The sequence below is a fragment of the Beauveria bassiana genome (genome assembly GCF_000280675.1).
Source record: "Beauveria bassiana ARSEF 2860 unplaced genomic scaffold BBA_S00009, whole genome shotgun sequence".
NCBI classification, from domain to species: domain Eukaryota; kingdom Fungi; phylum Ascomycota; class Sordariomycetes; order Hypocreales; family Cordycipitaceae; genus Beauveria; species Beauveria bassiana.
Genome location: NW_007930844.1, coordinates 565,125 through 590,209, shown reverse-complemented (window position 1 = coordinate 590,209; position 25,085 = coordinate 565,125). Strand labels below are relative to the sequence as shown.

Here is a 25,085-nt window from a genome sequence, read left to right as displayed (position 1 = left end):
ACCAGATATGTTGTTGACAAGCGCTCCGACGCTGATGCCGCCACCAGATATGTTGTTGACAAGCGCTCCGACGCTGATGCCGCCACCAGATACGTTGTTGATAAGCGCTCCGATGCCGACGCCGCCACCCGTTACGTCGTTGACTAAATCAGTCCGTGGTAGCATCAGTCGGTCCTCAACTATCCTGCCATCAGTACTCGACGCTTGAAAATATGGTGGCACTCTGATGCTACAAGACCACACTAGGAAATGTTTATTTCCCCTGTCTTGGTGTGATTTGTGTGCTAGCAGTCGTATTAGCTATATACTTTCCTTAATATAGTGACTTGCCCGACCTCGAGTTTCTCTTGCCTCGCTGCTGACTCATTGTCGGTTGTATGGCGTGAAAAGTTCTGATGATTCGAGCGTATAACCATGGTGATTCATCTGAAAAAGGTGACGTCCTCGATGATTCTTGTGCAGTTGAAGTTGCAAGCGTTTTAGCCTTGTCCCATTAGTTAGATGAAGAAGGGTTGCTGCGGGCGTTCGTTCCTACGGTCTACCTACCTAACGTTAGTGGCGACTCCACAGGGCGTCGAGAGCTTCCCTCTCCCATCGCACAACCCGCCAACAAGGACACCGCTACTTATGTTGCGCAAAGCTAAACTCAAAGGCCATCGGCATCTCCTCTGATCTGGTCATTATGCCTAATTATCCAAACGGACCGAGGGTAGCACAGCAGCTTCGACCGAATGGTAGCCAGGCAGCCTGCGATCCCTGCCGCACGCGCAAGGTGGCGTGCGACCACGCCCGCCCAGCGTGCTCCCGCTGTCGCGCAAAGAATAGGGGAAGCGAGTGTGTCTATTCGGCCAATGCTGCACGCAAGGTCAAAGCCAGCGATAACCTGCTGCCCTCACCCGTCGATGCGCCGTCCGTGGCTCTACCGCCTCGCCCGCCTAAGCGGCCGCGCCCAAACATACGCCTCGGCTATACCTCCGCGCTTGAGGAGTCGCAGCCGAGTTTCTCAGCGGCCGCTCACAGCAACCTCTACGGTCACATTTCGCCAAGTGAACAGCCTCAGCAGGACCGGCAGGTGATATTCAGCGAGCTACCCCGGCCAGTTCGCGAGACTTGCATGGCAGTGATACGAGCCCTTCCTAATCAGCGGGACGCGCAGATGGTGTACCTCGAGGGCGAGTTTCAGGCAAAAGGCTGGCTTCATCTCGCAGCACATCGCATAGTACGATGGTTACAGACTGTACTTGCCGAATCGCCGTCGCGAAGCGAGCAAGAAACGGTCGAGCGTGTTGCTGAAATAATATCCAGCAACACGTCAAGATCGATGCGTGGCCCTTTTGCAGACTGGGAGTCATGGCTGAACTCTTTTGTCGGCCCAAATACGAGATGGGAGTCTATAGGGTTGCTTTGGACTCACATGGAGCGCATTTCGGACATTTTAGATGCCCTTATTCCGAGGAAGCTGGTTCGCTCAGAAACCAACACGTCCAGTCAGACGGCAGCATTCCATGTCGACAGCTGCATTCGTCTTGCACGTCACTTTATAGACGAGAGTGACTTACTAGCAGAATTATATCGTCGAAGATCAGTTCTGGTATCTTTTGCAGAGGGCGAATTAGGTGAGATCCAGAGTACTAGTGCCCACTCCCCGTGCAGTTATTTACGTATGCCTGATTCTTAGGACTGAAAATGTGGGAAGCGCACGGCGCAAATGTAAACTATATGATCTTTCTCGGCCTGCATGCTCCGGACACCAGCACACCATATATCCCATCGGCGTGGTCCGAAAACAACCGACGACTGGCGGCGGCCACTTTTGTCTTCGACAAGATCGAAGTCATGCTCACCGGTCGTCCGCCCCTCATCAGTCATCGCTTCTACACAGCGCCATTACCTCTTGATCTTCGCGACGAAGACCTCATTGCCGGCTCCACCACTTTAAATAATGCCATTGCTTCACTTGATGAACGAGGCTGGAACACAGACGGTGGCTTGTACCCGTCGACCGTGGCGAGAGCTCGCTGCATGATGGCATTGATTCGAGACGAGGTAATCGAAGTCACCATGAGCAATGGTCGTAATCCAAGTTTGGAGTATCTCATGTATGGATCCCTCGATTTCTTTCTTCCGTTGTCGACCAAATACTAATACGGTCAGCAGGGATCTTAAAGATCGCGAGTACACAGTCGTAGCCGAGTTCCCGTCCAGCCTCAGATATGATCCCCGAGATCTCGAAATCACACATACAGAGATTCATCCCCTGTATATGAAGATTCTAACGCATCTGGAACACCTCCAGAATTTATTCTTCATCGATAGGCTTTTGATACGTTGTGGGTATGCCATCCGAGACAACTTGTTGGAGAACAGCCTTGCTTTGGCGGGTTTGGCTCTCCACTTATGGATTCACAAAGACCAGTTCGCAGATGCTGTTGTGCAGCGCAGTTTCGATTGGATTGTACGTAGGGCTTCGCTCGAGTTCTGTTGAGCATCTTAATCTTAGCTGACACAGTGATGCAGATGCTTTCGTATGGTGCGCCCGCAGCCGGCATCCTGTGCCAAGAGGCACTGGGCACAGGCGAGCACAGCAAAGAACCCAACATCAGCCGGGCCACCATCATTCAGCAGCTGAGCCTACTGGTTGGGTTTTTCGACTGGGTTCGGCCTTCGGCGCCAAATGCAAAATTCTGCGGAAACTGCAAGGCCATCATCCAGCAGGTGCTAGATCAGTGCCTCAACACAAGTGCGGAGACAAGCGGGCCGACATTTCCGGTCTGGGACTTGGGTGATCAGCCAGACTTCAATTTCGAGCTCATGGATACCTTTGACTGGCTGCGGCCTGCTGAGCAATAGCACATTTAGCGTGCCAAGCACACTCATCGCAGATTCGATATAAATCATTTCTGCATCTCGGTGCGGACACTCGGCTTTAGTAAGTGTAGCTAACTAGCTGATGAATGTAATTGCTCCTCTCGGTCGCATTTCAGCGCCGAAGTTTGGCAGCCAAAGTGACATACTTGCAGCACGGCCCAAAAGTCCCACGCCTCAAGCCACAGCCTCGGAGTCCGACGCGGGGACGCACTGTGCGCTTTTCCCCATGTTTTGGCCACGGCTACAGTGTCACAGAAATTTCGTACCGTGACCGAGTCTCGGTCCGCAATGCGTTTGTTACAATCAACCAGGTCCTCACGACAGGGTCAATGTATTCCGTAAATGTTAATTCCGAAGTATCTCCTTCCTTTTCTTTTCGCCTCTCCTCCCCATATAAATGTTCTCCTCCAATTGCCCTTGCCATTAGGGATGGTCACTTCAGACGCGACAGACAATCATCATTCACCACCGTGCTGAACTGACAACAAAAGCGCACGACTGCGATTATTGCCTTGAAAACGCAATCCAAATGGCTGTTACTGAACGAGGTGCCGACTGTTCTGCGGCCGAAGCCGGGTTGCCAGTCGACCGAAGAGAGGCAAACGAGACCCCAGTTGATCCTCTATTGGTAAGGAACCAACAGCTCACCATTACTTGATCTGCCAGCCTGCTAACATGAGCAAAACAGGTTACCTGGAATGGCGATGATGACCCCGAGCACCCTTACAACTGGAAAGAATCTCTGAAATGGGCCATTACGATTCTTCTCTCTTTCGGCGGCCTTGTTACCCTCATGTCAGGCGCAATGCTGGCGCCCGCCCTTCAAGAGATCGCACACGATTTTAAAACCGACGAAAATCACGCCCAAATCTTTCTTTCCATCTACGTCCTTGCTTTTGCATTCGGTCCAATGGTCCTAGCCCCGTGCACAGAGGTGTTTGGTAGAAGACCAGTCTGGCTTATCTGCGCCTGCTACTACATTGCATGGAACACGGCAGCTGGGTTCAGCAAGTCCTCTGGGGTCCTCATCCTCTGTCGCGTCATGTCTGGTCTGGGCGCCAGCGCTGAGTTTGCAGTCAGTAGCCCGGTGCTCGCAGATATCTGGACGCCCGACCAGCGTGGCAAGTCGTATGCCATCTCAACATTTCTGCCCCTTTTGGGGCCTGCCCTCGGACCCATCATCGGCGGCGCCGTGACCCAGACAATCGGCTGGCGATGGATATTTTATATTCTGTCTATTTACGATGGAATTCTCGTCATTGCCGGCTTCTTCTTACTACCTGAGACCTTCAAAGTGATTCTTTTGGAGAGAAAAGCCAAGAAGCTTCGCAAGGAGACTGGCCAAGCTTACTACACACAAGAAAGCCACGAAAAGTTGGGGTCTAGATTGGCAGTGTCCTTGACGCGCCCATTTCGCCTGCTCTTCACGCATCCTACCATTCAGTTTATGGGCATCCTCCTCGCTTACAATTTTGGCCTGCTTTACATCGTTCTCTCGACGTTCGCTACCCTATGGATTGACCGCTATCGCCAAAGTACGCTTGCAAGTGGCTTGCACTATATTGCGCTCGTCATCGGCTACACGGTCGCTGCTCAAGTGGGAAGCCTATTCATGGATAAAATTTGGGCATACTTGAAGAATCGCGCGGGTGGAATGAAGACGGCTCCGGAATATCGCGTACCGCTCATGGTCCCCGGAGCAGTTCTGGTTCTCGCCGGCATTTTCATGTACGGCTGGACTGCCCAGTATCGCGTACACTGGATTGCACCTGACATTGGCATCGCCATTTTTGGTTGTGGCATCATCCTCAACACGCAGGCGATGCAAGCCTATGTCACCGAGTCTTATCTCGGTCACGTTGCGTCGGCGTCTGCAGCCTCACAATTCTTGCGCAGTATCACTGGTTTTGCATTTCCCATTTTTGCTCCTTCGCTATACAGTGATCTAGGATACGGTTGGGGTAACAGTGTGTTGGGGTTCGCATTTCTGGTTCTTGCAGCCCCTGCGCCGATTGTGCTGTGGTTGTTTGGCGCAAAAATGAGAGCCATTGGAAAGCACAAGTAGTTGCCTCAAGTTGGCCTCAAACTCGCATGTTACAGAGAACACGGACGACATTACGAATTTTTAAAGCTTTATACAAAAGACAGTTTCAGTGAGAGTAATCAGATTTATATGTTCACGTTCACGTTTACTCTGTATCTTCCTGCACTAAATTTCGGAAGTCTTCCAGCTGATGGCATTAAAATACGACGGAACGACCAGATTTCCATGGCTCAACGGCTGCTTTTGGATGCCTTTTTTTTATTGTCTTGCCAAGCGTTCCTTTCTCACCGTTCGGGTAATTCTGGGTCGCATCACAGAGACGCGTTCCATTGTTCGTGCCAGCACACACTTTCACTCTGTCTCATCATTGCACGAATAGGAGAGCAGGCTGCTGACTCTGCGCAAGGGCATGGCGCTTGTGTGGTGTGATCGGTCGATATTTGTGACCCCCCACGCCCTTGCCCCTCTTGCTGAACGCGACGAGCTCACTGCAGTTCCGTGTCTCTCAGCCCTGCACGGTGACGACCAAAGTTTGAAACATACATTGAACCCGTCGGCCAACCTCCTTTGCCTTCCCAGACGACGACAGGCGACAACAACCGGCAAGATGCAATGGGCTGTTGCTACCCGGACTGCATTTAAAAGTGGGATTTTTGCGTCTGTCGAGTCGTTGTCTTGGCAAAACATGCGCTGACGATAGTTACATTTCAGCTCCAACAAGTTCTTCTCCACCGCTGAATCATCCGGCCAGGCCCATCCAAAACGCGGCATCGCCTAGCCACTCTCCGAAAGCACTGACCGAGAGTCATATCCTATCGCGCGCATCCGGTCATCAGTACGGCACGTACGGTTCGAGGCCTTTTCGAGGGCCCCGTCGGAGGATCCCCTAGCGGGCCGCGTTATCCTATCACCAAAGTCAGGACGACCTTGTGCTATCAGCACCAACTCCACACCAGCACATTATGTCTGTGCGGATCGCCGCTATCGTGCCCAGCAGATCTCGACGACCTGCCGAAAGGGGCAATGCCCACCGCGAAGTGGTGATCATTTAGAGGGGCCGCACCCGCTCAACCCGGCTTTTTGCTGGCGCGCCGCAAGGTCGTTCTCTCGCTAGCTAGCGAGCGAACAAGGCCACATGCTAATCGTCTATGCTGTTCAGCTCGGCTCGTCTACATTGCGGGAGGCTTGCTGTTTCTTTTATAAGTCAGGGAAGTGTCCATCAAGGTAGCCCATCGTCGAGTTTCTGCTGTAAGATTGTGTGCCAAGACGCCATCTCGATCTGCCGACCCGATACAGCCCATTCATCTGCACGCGTCGTCGGGCATAGTGCAACACTGTTGCCTCTCTCCGCACAGCCATGGTGTCATTCTACCGCACTGCCCTCATTGCGGCTACGGCTTTTCAAGGTGCTCAGGCTTGGGGCGTTTTGGGCCACGCCACTGTCGCTTACATTGCGCAAAACTACCTGACCAACGAAACCACCGTGTGGTGAGTATAGCTTTTTTTTAAAAAAAAAATGATAAAAAAATGATACAGAAAACAGCGCAATTGCTAAAATATCATGTCAAAGGGCTCAAGATGTTCTCGGAGACAGTTCCGATTCGTACCTTGCCAGTATCGCCTCTTGGGCTGACCAATACCGCTCCACCACCGCCGGCAAGTGGTCTGCTCCTCTGCACTTTATCGACGCCGAGGACAACCCGCCGGCATCCTGCAACGTCGACTACGAGCGCGACTGCGGCAGCAAGGGCTGTTCCATCTCCGCCATTGCAAACTACACGCAGCGCGTCGGCGACGCCCGCCTGAGCGCCGCCAACGTCAACGAGGCGCTCAAGTTCCTCGTCCACTTCCTGGGCGACGTCACGCAGCCGCTGCACGACGAGGCGTACGAGGTCGGCGGCAACGACATCAAAGTCACTTTTGATGGCTACTCGGACAATCTGCATGCCGACTGGGACACGTATATTCCGCAGAAAAAGGTGGGCGGTTCCAAGCTCACGGACGCGCAGTCCTGGGCCAGCGCCCTCATCGCCGAGATTGAGTCGGGCGCGCTCAAGGGCCAGGCCGCTGGCTGGATCTCCGGTGACAACGTCGCGGACCCCATTGCCTCGGCGACACGGTGGGTGTCGGACGCCAACGCCTATGTGTGCTCGGTCGTCATGCCCGGCGGCGCATCGGCCCTCCAGCAGGGCGACCTTTACCCAGACTACTACAACTCGGTCATTGGCACAGTCGAGCTGCAAATTGCAAAGGGCGGCTACCGTCTCGGAAACTGGCTGAATAGCATATATAGCAGCAAGATTGCGAAGCGCAGTGTTGATGCGCCTTTGCCGGACCTATCTGGTCGCGATCTGCTGCCCGCTGACCGTCCGTTGAGCCGCGCAAAACTCGCCAGGGAGGCCATGGGCGAGTCGTGCTGCACTCACAATCACTAAGCTTAAATTCTTCTGCCAATAGATCATTAATTAATCAAAAGTCTCGAATCGCGCGATTGTATCGTCTCATTTACTGCAACATCTTCGTTTGTGCAAACGCCGCGCCGAGTGCCAATTTCCGGCTGCATGGTAAGCCAACAAAGCTATAAATCCTTCCATCTAATTGCCACTCTTCGGAATTCTCTCATCATTTCCAACTTCAAGCTTTCTCCCCGGCACTCTTATTTCTGCCATTGTATCGCCTCTCGGACTCGACCTGTCTTTTCTTCCTTGTCACAGTTCAAGAAGAATGTCACGAACTAGCAATGCTGGTGTCAGTGACCCAGCCACCGGCTCTTGGCTTGCGCAAATGATGCTCTCCGAAGAGTATTGTGACCTGTGCTTTTCTTGCGACGGGGAAATCTTCAAAGTTCACAAAGTGGTCGTCTGCCCTCAATCATCCGTCATTCGAGACGCCGTGAGCACCGACTTTCTGGTAAGCCTCGCCGCGGTAATTCATTGCGTCACAGCGGCTGAAGCTTTTAACAGGAATCAGAAATCGGCGTCTTGGACATGGATGCGTATACTCCCGAATTGGTGCAAAGATTTAGACAATTTCTATACACAAAAGTCTACGATGCTACTGACATTGAAGATGGAGTGGCGCTGCCAGCAGATGATGCTACAGCAGACATTGGCTCAAGTGCAGCCAATTCTGCCATGTCAACAAGCAGAGAAAGCAGCAAAAAGTCGTCTCTAAACAGAGAAGCTATGGCTCAAGACCCAATTTATAGGACCATCCTGGATCATGCCAGCATGATGGAAATTGGCGATTATTATGACGTGCCGGAACTCGTCAAATTTGCCCGCGCGCAGATCAGTGACGCTTTGGCCGGCGCATCAGCTGATGCCCCTTGGGTTGCGGGCCTTCCCTACATTGCTGAAGACGCGCTCGACATTATCAGCGACGACGACCTCGAACGAACCTTCGCTACTGCCGTCTCCGAGAATATTGGGACGATTATTGCAATGCGCACACTCAAAGTCTCGCCACTGGTGACGTCTTTTTGCCTAGAGGTGCTCAAGAAGTGCAGCACGACAAACCGGGTGCTTTCTGAAGAGCTCTTGTCCAAGACCAAAGCTCTGGACGAATTGTGTATGAAACATAAAGTGGCCCTCGATGAAATTCAGCAGCTCAGCCCAAGGAGAGAATACTAAACACTACTCGCAAGAGCCAGAACGAGTGAGGTTGACTACGTTGAATGGAGTTTGCAGTTTTGTTGTTGTCGCAAGGTTCATCGCCTGGGGTTGGCAATGTGCTCTAGACACTAGCTTCTTCTGCTATATTTTTTCACGATTATTTTGAGATTTGTTGCTGGCGTCTGGGTCATCTGCCGCTGAAATCAGCCGATTTTATTCTATCAAGTCTAGAATACCTTTCAAGATATCTTTTGCCAAGTAACCTCCCGTGCCTCCTCTGAAACCTTCACACTACGTTTTGCTTTGTTACTGGCGTTTTGACACGCTGACTTATTCGCCGTGACTAGAGTGACACAAATAAAGTCGGCGAACCAAACGTTACTTGATTTAACTTATTGAAAATAATGATTATCAGGCCCAAGTTTATATATAGTAGAAAGAAGACCATCATCGAACACCGCTCGTCACGACATTTCCACCATTGTTCCATGCGCATTATAAAACGACACGGCCTCTGCCTCGCAAAACGGACGGTCGTCTCTGCTCTCGAGCGTGCCAAAAGCCTGCAGCAGCCGCACCAGCACGTACGAAATCTCCGTCTGCGCCATCTGCTGGCCAATGCACGACCGCGGGCCCGATCCAAACGGCATAAAGTACGCGGCGTGCGCAGATGATGATGCCACCCCCTCGCACCAGCGCTCTGGTCCGAACGCGGCCCAGTCGTCGCCATAGTGCGCCGGGTTGCGGTTCAGCGCGTAGACGCTCCAGACAATGGTCGTGCCGGCGCGGACGACCACGGGCGACTGGCCGTCGGGGCCGCCGCCGCGGGGAAGCGTCGTGTCGACGGCGGCTTGTCGCGAGTGAGAGGCGACGGGTGTGTAAAGACGGAGACCTATTCATCGTATTTTCGTGTCGGCGTAAGTTTTGCAGCCCAGCGCGGGGTCGGGTATGGGGGGGGGTACGGGTGACACAATGTGGGAGGGTGGGAGGCGGGGGGAAGTGATTGTACTTGTTACTCACCTTCGTACAAGACACTACGCAGATACGGCATGGCAGAAATGTCTTGTCTTGTAGGCGGTCTGCCGTTCAGGTGCGCCATCTCACCCCGGAGCTTCTCCTGGACATCTGGGCGCTCCGCAAGAATGCGCACGAGGTTGGCAAGTAACGCCGTGGTGGTGTCGAAGCTGGCAAAGAAGATGTTTTGCAGCTCCGCCTGCATGTCGTCGACTGAGAGGCCCTCTTTCTCGAGCATGCGAAAGAGCGAGGTGCTGCTACTCCTGCTGCTGCTCGAGCCGTCGCCGCCGGGACGATACCACTGCTGCTGCTGCTGCTGCTGTTTCTCGCGCAGCAGATCCAGGCGCTTCTTGAAAAACGCCTTCATGCCGCCAACGACAGCCAGCAGCTTCCGGTAAGAAAACGCCAGTTTGAGCCATGCGAGCGCTCCGACGGCGATGAAGAGCCCGCACGCCGGTTCAAAGGCCTTGACCAGGCATAAAAAGTCGGCGCCGTCGGTACTGCTGTTGTTGTTGCCGCTGCTGCAGAGGCTCTCGACGGAGCCATCAAACAAAAACTCCGTCACCACATCGAGCGAAAACCGTCTAGCCAGCTCCGAAAAGTCAAACGCACGCCCAGAGCCCCCTTGCTGCCCGTCTCGAATAACCGCAATCATTGCTTTGACATGCGGCTCCACAAGCGCCAGCTCATCCAGCGTCGTCTTTGCAAACACGGGCTTGAGCAGCGCCCTCGACCGGCGCCACGCTTCCCCTTCGTTCATCAGCACGCCGCGACCAATATGCTTCGACGCCTCGCCCACCCAGGCCGCCTTTCGAAACTGCGCAAACTGGCTCGTCGTCACGGCGCGAATGTTTTCTGGGTCAATCGTGTAGATGCACTCGCCGCCAAGGAGCTCGCGCGCCCGAAAGGTTGGGCCGTGGCGCATGTGGCGCATGCGCATACCCTCGGCCAGACGGCCGCAGGTGAAATCCCTCCACATGGACAGGTACAAGTCGAGTCCCCAAAACGGTTCGAGGTGAGGGTATGTAGGCAGCTCGTCGTGGGTGAGATGGCTCGCTGTCTTGTTCGCTCGGTTGCGGACATTCAATAATGCGCGAAGCGCATAATAGGCCAGCGCGCTGGCAGCAAAGATCAGTGTTACAATTGTCATGGTTCCTTGTTAAGAGGTTTCTTGGTGTTGATGAGGACAAAGCTCTCTTTCTACCACTTTCTTTAGTCGCGTACATCTTTTTATATACCCATTTCAGCTTATCATCACTTTTGTGATATATCAACTTCTATCATGTCGATTCTGTCATGTAACGGCTTCTTTTTATATCACAAATTGCGTTTGTCCTTATGTCAAGACAGTTTGCTCCCCATACCCATCTCCTCTGGCCTCCACCTCGACTCAGGGCGCCGCCACTGGCTCTTGGCTCACACACCGTCGCAGAGCTGATAACAAACATTTGCTACACATAACGACTGTTTGTTTCTTGCGGTGTCTCTTCATCACCATCATCTCTCCAGCCTCTCCTCGGACATGCAGTGTAGCTTGACCTGTTGGCGCCGACCTGAGACATGCGTACGTTCCAGCGGCTATTCAACCATCTTGACCCCCCTCGACTCCATCATTTCCCAAACTCTGACGCAATTCCATAGTACGACTGGTGTCCAGGGTACTTCCCCTCATGCTACGACTGCATGTTTGAGATGCGCTGAGCAGGGGGCGCGATGAGGGGTTCTGTGCCGGTCGAAGCAGGATTTCTCGGCTGTACACCCTTTGGGGATGGTTCACCAAGCCGGACATGCGTCGTCAAATGACACAGTGGCTCATATAATGAGTGCCTCGAGGTGATTCCGAGCAACAATGTAGGGGGGCTCGTTGGTGATTGCTCTGAACATTCTGGGACCCGCTGTACATGATGCAAGCCAAATCTTTTCCGTCAAGTTTGTCAGTCAAATCTCAGCAACCGAGAAGCATTAGCTTGTGAGAGTTCAATGATTTCGCAGAGAGATTAAAAGGCAGTCAGTGGGCAACAAGTCGCGGTCACATCAACCACATTGTTCACACAATCATCTATCCGAATCCTTTTCTTGTTCTTTCTCGGCAAATATCCTCTTGCTCGCCACGGCCATGCTTGCGGGACTGACGAGCAGCGTTCGCCGCTGGAGGTTGACTTTCCAGGTGTTCCTGCGGGTAGCCGCTCGGCGCCTTGTTCTAAGCAGGCTGGCCGCATTTCATTCGGGGTTTCTCTGCATACAGGACTCATACGGTGATGAGATTGGCGTCTTTGGCAACCCCAAAGCGCACCATTTCCAGGCCCCTGCCATTCTAGTCGTCCACGATGATTCTTTCTGGGTGCGCGCGCTCTTGCGCGGCGACATTGGTTTCTCCCAGAGCTACATGCTAGGTGAAATCTCCACCCCAGACCTGACTGCCGTCTTCGAATTCTTCGTGCAAAACGCCTCCAAGAAGAGCATTCTTGCCGGCTGGCGCGTGATCGGCATCTTCAGCGCCATGGCGCGCGCCGTCTTGCAGCGCGCGAACCACGTCGCAACGGCCAAGCTCAACGCCGTTGCGCATTATTCGCTCGGCAACGACATGTTCTCGGCCTTGTTGAGCCAAGACATGACGTACTCGGCTGCGCTGTGGCTGCCCATCACGGATCCCCGCTCCAAAGGTGAGACCCTGCACGAGGCCCAGATGCGGAAGCTGCACTACGCCGTTTCCTCGGCACGCATCAAGTCCACAGACCACGTTTTGGAAATCGGCAGCGGCTGGGGCAGCTTTGCCATACTTGCAGCCCAGACAACGGGGTGTCGGGTAACGACAGTCACTCCCAGTCTGGCGCAGAAACAGCTCGTTGAGCGCAGGGTCGCGGATGCCAAGCTCTCTGAGCATATCCGAGTCTTTCTCGGTGACTATCGCGAGGTCGAGACCCTGAAAACCAAGTTTGACAAGATTGTCAGCATCGAGATGATTGAGCATGTCGGCCACAAGTTCCTCGACACGTACTTTGCATGCATGGATCGCTACCTGAAAGATGACGGCATAGGCTACTTTCAGTGCATTACCATCCCGGAGGCGCGGTACGACGCGTACGTCAAGGGCCAAGACTTTATTCAAAAGTACATCTTCCCGGGTGGGCATCTACCCACTGTCAGCGGCTTGGTCTCGAGTATCAACGCGGGGTCCAAGGGCAGGATGGTTGTTGAAGAAATCTTGTCCTTGGGTGGTCACTACATCAAAACGTTGCAGTGCTGGAGGGATAATTTTCTCACCAATTTCGACGAAAGGATTGCCCCGGCGCTGCGCAAGGAGCATCCGCACATGACGGAAGCTGATGTCGAAATTTTCAAACGCAAATGGGTGGTAAGATGCAGTCCAACTGTCGGCCTAGGAAAATTATCAAGCTGACTTTTGCTAGTACTACTTTTGCTACTGTGAGGCTGGGTTCAAGACAAAGACCATTGGCGACGTCGGCATCACGGTCGGAAAGGAAGGTGCACTCGAGCTACTCGAGGCAATTCCTGGAAGCAGTGGTTAAACATGGTATTTCATATATGAAAGACAAATCAAAGTATAAGCAGAGCAAGGTGAATATAGAAAATCAGGAATTTAACACGTCTAGGCCCAGCTCGTCCGCGGTGCGACTGAGCATGCAAACCATCCCACCAATGTGATGAAATCATCAAAGTTCTTCCCAATCGTCGTCTCGAAATCCAATATTCTTGATAGGCTCACGTCGAAAATGTTGTTGACAAAATTGACTCGACTCTGTGCAATGCGCACCTGCCGGTCCGATCCAGTGATGACAGTAATCTGTAATGAAATAGGCCATTAGCATATTGTCATCGTGGCTTCCTTTATGCGCAGTCCCTGTGCACTCACGACTAGTTCATCGCAGTCTGCATATGCTGGTCGTTCGCCGTATCTGGAGGCGAGGACTAGAAAAGCGTTGAGTTCACTGACGAGGAGCCGCCCATCCTCAAGCGGCGTCACGTCGGACTGATACCCGACAATGCAGGGTCTCGTTTCGTCCAATTGGCAGCCCATCTTGACGGGTGCGCACACTGTCAGGATTGAATAGCGGGGTATTCCTTTGCTGTCGTAGTGTCTCAAAAACCTGGTGTCGTGACTAGAAATTCGAGGCCATGTTAGAGAAAGGAAACAGAGCAGCGGACAGCGTCCCACCGGGAATGATTCGCGGTTTGACGAACAAACAAAAAACAACCTCGTTCTACTTACCCTGATTGATTCCACATGGTCTGGTCTCGCAGCCCCCAGCCGTACGCATACGACGTGGCGATGTCGTGCACACGCATGGCTCCGAAAAACCTCGCATCCTGGTCCTTCTTCTCCCTCTCTTCCCAGTCGGCGTTGCCACGAATGGGAATGTCGGCGTTTTCCTCCTGTATCCGTTCCCTCTTTTCTTCTTCTTCTCCGTCACGGCCTGGTATCCGCAGGATAGTTTTGGCTGGCATTGGCACCAGTCTGGCCGTGCCCACAGCGCCCGCAATGTCGCCCGTCTCGAGATCTAAGCTCTTCAGGATAATGCCCCGGTCCTGAAGAAACTCGTCGGGAACATACGTTCTCCTGCTCGTCAAAAGGGGCACTAACGTGTCTTGGAGGAAAATCTGCCACCGGGAAAGACTCTGCTTCGGGTGACCCATGACTTGCGGGTTTCAAATGTCAATTTTGCGAGAGATTTGGAGAAGAAAGATTCACGAACTGAAAAAAGGAGGTTTGATAGACTGGAGAAGGAGTCAGCAGCGAAATCACAGCGAACCATGGCGAGAACCTCACGAAGAAGGGCAGGAATCAATGACATACAAAAACGCGCGGGGAATAAAAGATCGAGCTCCTGCAACACAGCAAGTCAGCAAAGGCACACGCACGAGCGAATCGCAAGAAAGCCGCCGCAATGCAGGAAGACAGCAGTAAGAAGGGCAACTCACGCAGCATGCGGTGATTGAGGAAGAGAAGAAAATCTGAAGTTTAGGGAAGAGGTGTTTGAGGGAGAAAGGAAAACTCTGATATTTAAAACAGAGGCCGTTTTGTTTGCAAGGAAGAAATAAAAAATTTGATAATTGGGGAAGAGGCTGTCGTGGCTGTTTTGTGTTTGGATAAAGTAGGTGATTGCCAGCCGAGAGCTTCGCATGTGCAAACGTTAAGTTTTCTTTTCGCGCCAGCACTGGTCACAGGTCTGCATACCTTTGGCTTGATTAATTACATAAAATTATTATCTGGACGCACAATGCATCCACTTGAAGCTACTTTGACGTCCTGTACTATTATTTGCTTCAGCCGGATTGCATTTCCCACTCACTAGCTTTTGTATACGACCAATCGAACAGTGAATGACAAACAGTAACAGCGTCTACTTAGTAGTAATTGCGCCACCAAAGTCGGCTTCGCCTCAGATGCACCGGCGCATAGGCAAGGATAGTAGACTTGGATGCCTCCGAGTTGTACAAATGGCGCTATTTTTGAGAACAATAGTGGCATCTGGTATGGCATAGAGTTGAGAGCAAGCTGATCTCAGGGTTTCATGGACAACTCAGTCTCAGGGGTTTCAACCATGCTTTCCTTCGCACAGGCACTAATCGTTTTTCTTCCCAACATAGCCGCCCTTTCTTAGCCCAAAAAAAGATGTCACGAGTACGGTCACCGTACTAGCAAAGATGGTCCAGAAGGCGGCCCGATAGCCTTCCATTAAAGCAGCTTTAGGGTCCCTGACTGGCGAATGTTCTGTAACAGAAGCAGCAATAGCCGCAGTCACTGCGAGACCGACCGAATTACCGAATTGAGCAACTTCGCTAAAAACACCACCCGCTAAGGATTGTGTGTCGGAGGGAAAGGCATCTGAAATCACCAGGTTTGATAGAGTGAAAAGTACTGGCAACATGTTAGGAGTTTGACCACAGAGTAAGAAGTGACTTTTCATAGTGATGAATGCGAAAGATTGACACATACTATCAGGGTTTACTGGCGAGAGAAACATCGCCCAGAATGGCGCAAGCCAGTAATTTTCGCCTACAGCAACAGTAGCCATCAATGGCGGTGCCACCATGGTAATCAGTGCAGATACGACTGCAAGGGTATGAACCTTGACACGCGATATAAGATATGCTGTTAAAGCATTGACACAAATACCCATTACGATGTGAGGAACAAATCGAATAGAGCTTTGTAGTGCCGATAAACCCTGGACCTCCTGAAAGCTGATAGTCCTCAGTTAGTGAGGGATAGTTTAGGTGGTTCAAGAACTTACTAAAGCGTAGTAAAGTATTCGATCCCATTGAGAGAAGCCCAGCAGAAGAACACTGAAACACAAATTGATGTGAAGGATGCCTTCCGCCAAAGGCTATTTGGAATAAGCGCTGGCCGGCCATGTTTAGTCTGGTAGTCCATCCACACAGGAAAGGCGGCTAGCAGAATCAGCGAGACAACTAGCAGAGCGATACTTTGAGGCTGTCTGATTGTCTTATAGGATGTAGTTAGTGTGGCCAGAACGTAGAGCAACAGACCAAGAGCAACACTCATGATTACAGCCCCAAGCCAGTCTATATCTTCAGTGAGGCGGCGAGTCCACTTCTTGTTCGAGATCGGTGTCACCGAAGGCAAAGACCAGATGGACACTGTTGCAAGAACAAAATTAATGATTGCCATCATGTAGCTTTGGGAAAGTTAGTCTTGACAGACCATCTTTGCAAGACGATTTGGAGTCATGTACTTACTATGCCCATCTCCAGCCAATTGTATCAGTAAAAATGCCACCGAGCACTAGACCAATCGCATAGCCCAGAGGCTGTCCCATACCATTCATAGCAAAGGCCACATTGCGCCAAGGTCCTTTCGGAAACGTGTTGGTGATGAGGCTCACAGTTGTCGGTAGACACATAGATATTGCCACGCCTAGCAGCATGCGAAACATAATGACTTGCAAACCAGTCTTGGCAAAGCCAAGCGCGATAGTGAAGATGACAAAGAGATAGCTGCCGACAATCCAGACGGGCTTGGCCCCGATGGCGTCTGCAGCGGCACCAAAGATCAGGAGTAAGCAGCCCGCAGACAAGGCGAATACTGCGGCTGGCCATAGTACGAGAGCTGGTGGGAGCATCACCTCTCGGGCGATGCGAGGTAGGGCAGCGATGAGTATGCCAGAGCCCATTGTATTCAGAAAGCTGATACCAGCAAGCGTTACAATAACCAAGACTCCTCTGGTCTTGGATACCTGGATCCCACGTTCAGGTTGGACCCCATCGCCAGCCCCGACAGTCGGCGTAGTGGGAGGAGAGTCAGGCCCCTGGGACAAAGAGATGACAACACCAGTCCGATCATCGATGCTGGCATTTCTTTGAGCTAAGGATAGTGGCACGGGCTGTACTATGCTAGCCTGTAGTGGTAGAAGCTCAGTATCGGCCATGCTGGGAGTCGCTGGGACATTGTTGCCCGGATATTTTGACATTCCCGGCCCGCCGCTTTTGCTTTGAAGGATTGCCATGATGGAAATGATGCAAGCTTGAAAGATAGCGCAACAGTGATGGCATGTCGGTATGTAGCCTCGCTGGATCAGGCAGCGTATATTTATAAAATTACCCCGCCCTCTATTAGTCATTAAGATCTTTTGTGCGCCACACTTTGCAAGGGGCACCTGCACACCGACACGGGCGCCTTGTGCCAGGCCGAGCCAAGTAGCAGCCTTACATGGCACAATCGCCGCAAAAGTGTAGCATTAGTCTCAACAGAAGATGCTGTGATACGATATGAGCGTCAAGTCATCAATGACGCTACTGTACCTGCTGTTGGTTAAGCAACGATAATTATCGTGAAGGTTATTGGTCTTGATTCGTGTTGTTGATTGTTTGTTATCCACAAGAGCTATCATACAAATTAAAGTGGCGCTTTCCTGGCTTCCAGCCAATGATAACTCAGTGCATTGATAGGCACAACACCTGCAATGCGGCGGTGAGTGCGTAACGTAGGATTGAACAAAACATGCCATGATTGTGCCAAGTCTGTGGAGGCCAGCCGATAATTGAGTCTAACCTAAACCATAATGCTTATCAGCCTGTTCGATAAGGCACTCTACTGATACGGAGCGCATCGTTGAGTGCGCCGTTACCTAGCGTTTGCTTTTTTTCCTAAATTGACCCCAGCGTGCGGCTAAAGAGATGTTGTGAAATACAAAGATATTTGCTGCTCGTAGCATCGAGGGTGTCTGCAGCGACACTAGACTTGGCTCAAAGAATCAAGGTTTTCGATCTGTTGCGCCATGAAAACACATACGTTCAATCTGAAATCTCAGCGTCAAATCACCTTGAATCCTAGGCTTAGCTTGACAGCCACGCCGGGGAAAGCACCCGGGCGTTGCTCCGGTGAGGCAAGATGTGACTAAAAAACGGCAAGGCTGAGCTAAATATCGTCGCACGCCGATCAATAAGTGTACCCGCCAGCTAGTATGCACGTCTAAATTGGACCACCTGTCCATTGCACAGGCTTAGAAATTGCATGGCGTAGTAATAACGCAAGTACGAAACGGCTTGGCTTGACAGCAAGGCTCAGAACTTGTTGTATTGACACGCTTGTCTATGAGTTGCTTCAAATTTGAGCAAGTATTGGCTAGTACCTGGGCCAAGCCGACAACGCCCCAGGTGTGATGAATCCACCCAACTCAGCATTGCAATCAATGGCCGTACGAGATGCCAAGCAGTCGCAGCTTGACGCCTTACATATTAATACATAGAGTACTACTCATTGTACACAACTTCCGCAAGCTTCATGACGCTAGCAAAAGCCATAGCCGCCAACAAGCCCCCCGCACCTGCAAGCACTCGTTGCGTGATTTTCTTCTGCATTGCCTCCTTCTCTCTGACAACAGTGAACCTCTCGTGCCCAAATTGAATCCTCGCGTATAGAGTTGTCCAATCCAAGGACGGCACCCATCGGCTGAGGAACGCGTCGGCGACTTTTTTGGTCCGGGCTGCAGTCGATCTGACGCCTACACGCAACTCGTAGTAATGCTCCGTGGCCATGTCCACCATCGCGTGGACATCGGGTAGACGATGTCTGGAATAGGCCTCGACCGTGCCCGAGGTACAAAATGGCTTGCTCGGGTCGCCAAGCCCAGCGCGATCGCGAAACTCGCGGAAAAATATTCTCACGTCTTCAAGCCCGGTCATCATGCCCATGGCGTGGAAAGGCGTCATGCTGTGGGAGCTGTCTCCCAACAGCACAACGCAGTCTTTGTAGCCCAGCTGGCCGCACTTGACGGATTTCAGAGGGATCTTCTGATGCGCGAGAAATTGCTCGGTAACAGCCTCGGCGGAGAGAATTCGGGGGATGATGCCAGGAAACTCGTTGTCGAAAAAGGCGGCAAATTCATCCGGGTGGGCTTCATAATAGCGTACTTTGGCCGTGTCACAAACCATGCCTGCTCGAAAAGATCCATCCTGGCTTTGTTAGACGATGTGTCCAAGGCCAAGGAAAATTTCGACTCACGAAATCAGGCTGGCACATGACGATGCTTTCGTCTGCAGGCCACACATGTAGACAAGTTGATTGCATCCGATAGCTGCCGTCCGGGGCGGCGGGAAAAATGAAGTCGCACCACAGCGCCTGCAGATACTCTTGTGAGAAATCCATACAAGACTTCCTCATCATGAATTGTCGCACACTCGAGTACGTTCCATCAGCGCCAATGAGAAAGTCGAATTCGACCGATGTAGTCTGAGACGTCTCGACGGGCATGGGCTTTGAGGCCTCGCGTTTCTCGCCTGATCCGGCAAAAAATGTCGGCTTGTCATTGAAAGCATCTTCCTGGGGGTCATTGCTTACCATCCTCTGCAGTATTTTTCCAAACCACGGACTCAAAGGTAGCAACCTGGGCGTCGAAATTGCAAGACGTCAATCTCTGGTTGAAGAAGAGCTTCGCGTTAGGTTCGTCCATCAAAGCTAGCATAACGTGCTTCGTGATTCTTTGCCGTGGCAGCGTGTGCAAGCACTGGTATTGAAGTCAGTTTGGGCTTTTTTTTTTTAGAAAATAGCGGACACTATTTACCTGTCCCTGAGGTCCATATACCATTGGTATGTTCTTGATGTTACCATGTGAATCCCTTGTATGAATCATGCGAGTGTCAATGGGTCGTGAGTTGTCTAGTATCCTGTCTAAGAGTCCAGGAACACCAGCCTCAGCAATTGCTCGAATTCCGCGCTCTGAAAGAGCCAGCGGTATAACGGCGATGTCTGGTCGGGCACTCTGGCTACCGTAATTTGGATCTGGGCTGAGTTTAATAGACTTCTAGAAAGTATTCAGACTTGAACACACCATCTCTGAGCTCGTATAGCTCTACCGCGTATCCTCTTCTCGCTGCATACAGAGCTGATAAGGCACCGACCGGACCACCGCCGACAACAACGACCTTTTGAGGAGAGGCCATGTTTTTTGGATTCAGTATTAAGGGTAGAAAGATCTAGGATGAATATTCGTGTTCTGGTGCGTATATCCCACACACTTAAAATAGGAGCATGACCAAGCATCTTTAAATACCTGGACAGAGAGTGGCAAGCTAGCGTGCACAGAAGAGTTTTTGAGTGTTCTGCGCAAGTCGTCGAAATTGACGTGTTCCCCAGCGAAAGCAATGCGCGTTCGAAGCTCTTACCTGCACGGCCACCAGCTGCACGGCCGCCAGCTGCACGGCCACCAATGCAGGTAATGGAGGACATTGCTGTTTTCGCATAGTCATCACCTGAATGACGTTGACGATTTGTGTCAACGCGTTATAATCAGCAGCCAGTGAATCAGCAGCCAGTAAATTAGCAGCCAGTGAATCAGCAGTCAGTAAATCAGCAGCTAGTAAATCAGCATCCGGTTAATTAGCAGCAAAACTACAGCTACTAATAATTAACCAGCTAATGCATTAACTGTCTGCTAGTCAACGAGCTGCTGGTCTACGAGCGACTGATGATTGACTGGCTGTTTATTGGCTGGCTAGAATTGCCTGCCGCGCATCTGCTACGCATCCTCACTGCCTTCGGGGGAAAAAAAAAGGACCGTTTGGGCTTGACGTTTACTATACCCTCCGCCGGTCTCGTCGAGACAATTGTACTGAAATGATCATAGGCGTCTTCTTCTATCACAAGATCAGCGCGAGATTTACGTGACGATCGCTACTTACACTGAGAATCCTTCATTCGGGTTGACCAGCCAGCGTATGCGGAGGGGACTCTGACGGCGGACGATTTTCTTCGAATGTACCCCATACGAACCGTTCCGTGTCGACGTTCTTCAGGACATGGAGCAGCTGGCACGAGTATTGATTGCACTCTCTCATCAGAACTTTATCATCTAAATTAGGTAGCTAACGAGGCAGCGAGACGAATTCGTGCCTCAGGAACTGTTGTTGCTCTTCTCGCGGCAAATTCAACCAATCAGCGGCCGCGGTGTCTGGGCTCCTCAGTTGCAGCGGGAAGGGCAACCGGGTGCCTGAGGCACCTAATTGGCTCGCTGCATCATTTCAGCAAGGTTATTGCTAGTTAGTTAAGGGGGAAGTGCTAGGGGGACAGGTGCACGCGTGGCTTCGCGCGGTACTTAGTCTTATACTATAAGTCGCATATAAATAGAGGTATTTCTATGAGAGCCGGCCTCGGTGTCGAAGTCTTCCACCAGCTACCCCCAGCCACAAGTTGGTTGACAACTCTTGGTTGATAAATAAGAAAAAAACGTTATGAGTTCGTGTACGGATAGTGCTTAACAAACCGTGCAAACTTACATTATCAGCAACCAAAAGCCATCCACGCCAAACTCCCCCCTTTCCCCCTCTTCTCCGTTTGCAAGGCTAGCGCTCGCTCGTGTGCAACAGCCCCGTGGTCGTCAGATGTGAAAAACAACTTTGTGTGCCCCAGAATCGGGATAACGTTGTGGGGGAGGGGCACGAAGTTGGTGATCAGGTGGACAAACTCGTCGGGGGGGTGGAGTTGTGATGATGGCTCGGCTGGCTGATGACTGGTTGTTGGAGGACAGCCCATCGGAACCAAGGGTAAAAAGGACCCCTAGCTTTGTCTAGGGTTCACAGTTGCGAGTGAATTAACAAGGTTGCAAGGGTACGGAGATCAACTAATAAATAACTTCACTAGTTACGCAAAAGGCGGGGGAGGTCTCGAACGATGACGTCGGGGGCAGAATCACTCCTTGACGAGCAGTTGGACAATACGAGATGTCGTTTCTGAAGAGTCACTAGGACAATTACTACAGAGGTCCCCCACATTCAGGTGTTGTACGTCTGTTTGTGGTTGGTCTGGAGTCTGACAACTGGTATAGTCATTAGGTAGAGAGGGAGAGAGGCACAGATCAGGTCGGTCAGCCCCAAGAGCGCCAAGGAGATGGTCATGTCCCTGTGTCCCCTGCACAGAGTAACGTGTCGCGCAATTGCAGTGTACAGAAATGGCCACCTGTGTACAGCTTCCCGTGGAGCGAAGTTGATGCCAAGGCTATTGGGGGGCCGATCGGCCTGTCTGCCTGCCTACTAGGTTGCCAAAGTCCTCCAATCATTTTACCAGTTATCAGTTGGCATTATTAACTAACTACTGGTACAGAGTTTACCAGTTAGCATTTAGCCTTGGACGCGAGAACGACCAGTTTGACCAGGTCATGGACAACTCGTGCAACTCTTCGAAACAAGTCCTCGTCCAGGCTAATCGGCCATGCGAGCCGCCGCCTTCCCCCACGAGAACAAAGGGTAATCGGGCGGTCGAGATGACGGCACCCTGCAGCAAGGGATGCCAAGTGGCGGCGGTATGTTAGTCCCTGAGTCTTTGATGGGCAGATTTCTCCAGCGAACAAAAGAAGAAGAAAAGACGGGACAGCCATCAGGTCGGGATGTGAATATGATGTGTAACAAATGGCAGTCGCTCGGCTACGTGCTGTGCCTGCGACCAGAACACCATTGCGACAGGTGCAGCTGAAAAGGTCTGACTAGTGGGCGAATGAGGATACACAGTAGGTTGTTAGTGCAATGCAGGTTCATTAGCAGTCGTCGCTATCACTGGGCAAGCCCCAAGCCAGAAAAAAAGGACAGGATGGCAAATGGGTTCTTGAAAGCATCAGGTGTCAATGCATCCCACCATCATTTTTGGGTGCGTGTCACGCAGGTCGGGGGCGCGTTATCGACTTGTGCTGTGTCTGTGTGCGTGCGTGAGTGAGGTTCATGCTGGTGCTGTAAATTGACAACCGCAGATTGACGGTCCAGACTGGTCCAGAAGGTCGCAGTGCTGCATTCCACAACGAATCTTTTGATTCTTGGGTCGAAATTGGGATTGCTGCGGGCGCCGTGTGCGCCGGTCAGCTTGTCGTGGAAGGATTCCCAGAGCCTTGTCTTACGAATGAATATAGGTGCCACTCTCCCGTGTTCTCGTTCAGGCAGCAAAGGTCGCTTCTCTTAAGCCGCCCCTGGGCGATAATTTGCGAATCTTACCGTTAAGAAGAGTTGCGTGATGCGAGACGTTTCGCCGAAAATCAATGCTCTTTTTCCATGTGAGAGCTACATAGGTACCCCCCACAGAGAGGAATCGACGGGCCGCGATAGGCACAGTGCCCGGGAAAAGAAGGAATAAAGATTCCGGACTTGTTGTAGAAGGGGTTGCCCGAGTAAGAGGATAATGAGTTGAGTGCTACGCGACTTACCGACGCACAGGCTTTTCGGCGGTAGACAGTCCAGGCGGCAACAACCTTACTCTTATGCTACATTATTAGTGCCATGAAGAACCAACCGTTAACAAGTGTTGCGAGTCATGATTTGATCGCACAGTACGTACTTTTCGCGCAACGGCTTAGCTTTCACTTCGCGGCATGTCGGGGGCGGGGGGAACCGACGGGAATGATATCGCGCCATTAGCTATTGCATTCGCCCGCGATGCGAATGACAGCAGCGCGAGCTCCCGACTGGCGCAGGTTGGCTACTTTGCCGTTGCTACCCAGTTGACGGCGGCGATTAAAAAGTGCAAAAGTTGTTGATAAGACCGCCCGCGCGCTCGCCCGTCAGACCATGGCGGGTCTGCAGGTTTCGGGTGGTAGATAAGAGGGCATTGGGCATCGTCACGGTCCAGCAGAAATGTGGCCAAACAAGAAGAAAAGCACGGGTACGCCCCTTTGCTGTGACGCCTCCCGCATGATGGATCATTTTCTTGGCAATTACTGGCTTCGCTCGCTGCCAGCTTGCTCAACTCCATCATCCCCAACATGTGAGCAGCGAAGAAGCGCTTGACCGGATGTTTCGGGTTACTGGCATGATGACTGGGCTCTTTTTATTCAGTGGCAACGGGTGGTGGTAACGTTATGACGCACACGACAAGCCTCGATGTTGGTGTGTGTGTGTGTGTGTGTGCGTGTGTGGACGGTAAGGCGATTGTGGTGCAGCAACAGCGCAGTTTGGATCGTTTTTATCTCGGCGTTGGGGCGTTTGTTATCGCAGTTGCATCAGATCCTGCACATCGGTCGCCGCCGTACCGCGATCGGAGCGGCGATGGCTCTTGTTGTTATCTGTTGGAGAATGACGGACTGATAGGAAAAAAACCAATGCAGCGTCCCGTTGTGTGCGTGCTGCTGATAGCGCTCCTCCGAATGGGGCAGGCGCTAGGTAACCAGGTAGAGGAGGGTTGGGGTGGGGGTGTGATTGCGGAGGCGGGGCAGAGGTTTGTTTGGGGCCCTTCTAGAGGGACTTTGGGCGCTGTTATTATCATTAGGCTGCTTTTCGTCGAGGCTTGTCGCATGCTATTATTATTCTGACTATTATCATTATGGGTTCACTAATTATACTTTGAACTGTGCTGACAAGCCTTCGGCCGTGATTGGGGTGGTGAAGAGGGGGATGGCTGGCCTTGGCTAAAAGTCTTGCAATTCCGGAGAGATAGTATGGCTTCCTTTTCTCTTTTCCCTTTAACCTTTTTTCAATTCTTTGATTTTTGTCAAATTGCAATTGGCTGACTTTTCTCTGATTGCCAAAGTTGCCTCTTCTTGCTTCTTCCAGGCGCTTATCTCCAGCAAGCAGCACGCGCCTTCCTTGCGCCACATCACCCGCTGCAGGGCTTCTACCAAGCTGCCTTTCCAGCGCTCCCCGTGACCAGCGACGCCAAGGCGGCCCTCCTGCTTCAAGGGGGTTACGACCTTTTTCTTTTTTATTCCAAAAAAAAAATACTTGAATTCCCTTCTGCGACGGCCGAGCTGAATCGATTGCGGGGGACAATCTTTCCGACAAGTCTTTTTAGAGTTGAGGTGCAGCACACGCTGATGCAGAGAGACGCTCCAAATCAAGTTGGCCGCCCCTCCTTGTTCTGCAAGGCACACACACTATTTTTACAGGTGACACAGCCTGTGCAGTTCAGCCACCATCCACGCGACAAGCCAAGCCCAACGACAACTTGAGCCAACGAACAACGCCCGCTGTCTCTTTCTACCGTCGCAATCCGAATCCGCACTCGGGTTTCTCTGTGCGACGTGTTAGTTACGGAAGAGAGAATTCAAGGGACCTGCCCGAACCGCTCGAGGGGTCCCTTTGATACCCCC

At 51.9% G+C, this 25,085-nt stretch overlaps 9 protein-coding genes across 9 annotated transcripts in view; 5 read left to right on the top strand and 4 right to left on the bottom strand.

Moving 5' to 3' along the window:
* Window positions 1-2,850, top strand: part of BBA_04183 (fungal specific transcription factor) — a gene marked incomplete at both ends in the record, with an annotated part of 3,302 nt that extends 452 nt beyond the window's left edge. The window contains 4 exons of the mRNA XM_008599280.1: window positions 641-1,616; window positions 1,679-2,099; window positions 2,158-2,455; window positions 2,518-2,850. Of these exons, the coding sequence (XP_008597502.1) occupies window positions 641-1,616; window positions 1,679-2,099; window positions 2,158-2,455; window positions 2,518-2,850 (2,028 nt within the window). The remainder of the gene's footprint in view (window positions 1-640; window positions 1,617-1,678; window positions 2,100-2,157; window positions 2,456-2,517) is intronic.
* Window positions 2,851-3,397: 547 nt separating this feature from the next.
* Window positions 3,398-4,933, top strand: BBA_04182 (major facilitator superfamily transporter; the record flags this gene model as incomplete). The annotated part of the gene is made up of 2 exons (XM_008599279.1): window positions 3,398-3,496; window positions 3,557-4,933. The coding sequence occupies 2 exons, from the start codon at window positions 3,398-3,400 to the stop codon at window positions 4,931-4,933; spliced, it is 1,476 nt and encodes a 491-aa protein (XP_008597501.1).
* Window positions 4,934-6,269: 1,336 nt separating this feature from the next.
* On the top strand, window positions 6,270-7,347 carry BBA_04181 (S1/P1 nuclease; the record flags this gene model as incomplete). Its single annotated transcript, XM_008599278.1, has 2 exons — window positions 6,270-6,400; window positions 6,483-7,347. 2 exons carry the CDS (start codon window positions 6,270-6,272, stop codon window positions 7,345-7,347), a joined length of 996 nt encoding a protein of 331 aa, XP_008597500.1.
* A 289-nt stretch (window positions 7,348-7,636) lies between these two features.
* Window positions 7,637-8,544, top strand: BBA_04180 (BTB/POZ domain protein; the record flags this gene model as incomplete). Its single annotated transcript, XM_008599277.1, has 2 exons — window positions 7,637-7,822; window positions 7,876-8,544. The coding sequence occupies 2 exons, from the start codon at window positions 7,637-7,639 to the stop codon at window positions 8,542-8,544; spliced, it is 855 nt and encodes a 284-aa protein (XP_008597499.1).
* A 446-nt stretch (window positions 8,545-8,990) lies between these two features.
* BBA_04179 (Cytochrome P450 CYP584E7) lies at window positions 8,991-10,690 on the bottom strand (the record flags this gene model as incomplete). The annotated part of the gene is made up of 2 exons (XM_008599276.1): window positions 8,991-9,418; window positions 9,547-10,690. The coding sequence occupies 2 exons, from the start codon at window positions 10,688-10,690 to the stop codon at window positions 8,991-8,993; spliced, it is 1,572 nt and encodes a 523-aa protein (XP_008597498.1).
* Window positions 10,691-11,656: 966 nt separating this feature from the next.
* On the top strand, window positions 11,657-13,070 carry BBA_04178 (cyclopropane-fatty-acyl-phospholipid synthase; the record flags this gene model as incomplete). The annotated part of the gene is made up of 2 exons (XM_008599275.1): window positions 11,657-12,895; window positions 12,951-13,070. 2 exons carry the CDS (start codon window positions 11,657-11,659, stop codon window positions 13,068-13,070), a joined length of 1,359 nt encoding a protein of 452 aa, XP_008597497.1.
* Window positions 13,071-13,150: 80 nt separating this feature from the next.
* Window positions 13,151-14,196, bottom strand: BBA_04177 (uncharacterized protein; the record flags this gene model as incomplete). The annotated part of the gene is made up of 3 exons (XM_008599274.1): window positions 13,151-13,345; window positions 13,415-13,649; window positions 13,772-14,196. 3 exons carry the CDS (start codon window positions 14,194-14,196, stop codon window positions 13,151-13,153), a joined length of 855 nt encoding a protein of 284 aa, XP_008597496.1.
* Window positions 14,197-15,125: 929 nt separating this feature from the next.
* Window positions 15,126-17,030, bottom strand: BBA_04176 (puromycin resistance protein pur8; the record flags this gene model as incomplete). Its single annotated transcript, XM_008599273.1, has 4 exons — window positions 15,126-15,421; window positions 15,500-15,747; window positions 15,798-16,202; window positions 16,264-17,030. The coding sequence occupies 4 exons, from the start codon at window positions 17,028-17,030 to the stop codon at window positions 15,126-15,128; spliced, it is 1,716 nt and encodes a 571-aa protein (XP_008597495.1).
* Window positions 17,031-18,276: 1,246 nt separating this feature from the next.
* Window positions 18,277-19,965, bottom strand: BBA_04175 (kynurenine 3-monooxygenase; the record flags this gene model as incomplete). The annotated part of the gene is made up of 6 exons (XM_008599272.1): window positions 18,277-18,978; window positions 19,028-19,144; window positions 19,202-19,302; window positions 19,364-19,529; window positions 19,587-19,804; window positions 19,854-19,965. 6 exons carry the CDS (start codon window positions 19,963-19,965, stop codon window positions 18,277-18,279), a joined length of 1,416 nt encoding a protein of 471 aa, XP_008597494.1.
* Window positions 19,966-25,085: the final 5,120 nt, after the last annotated feature.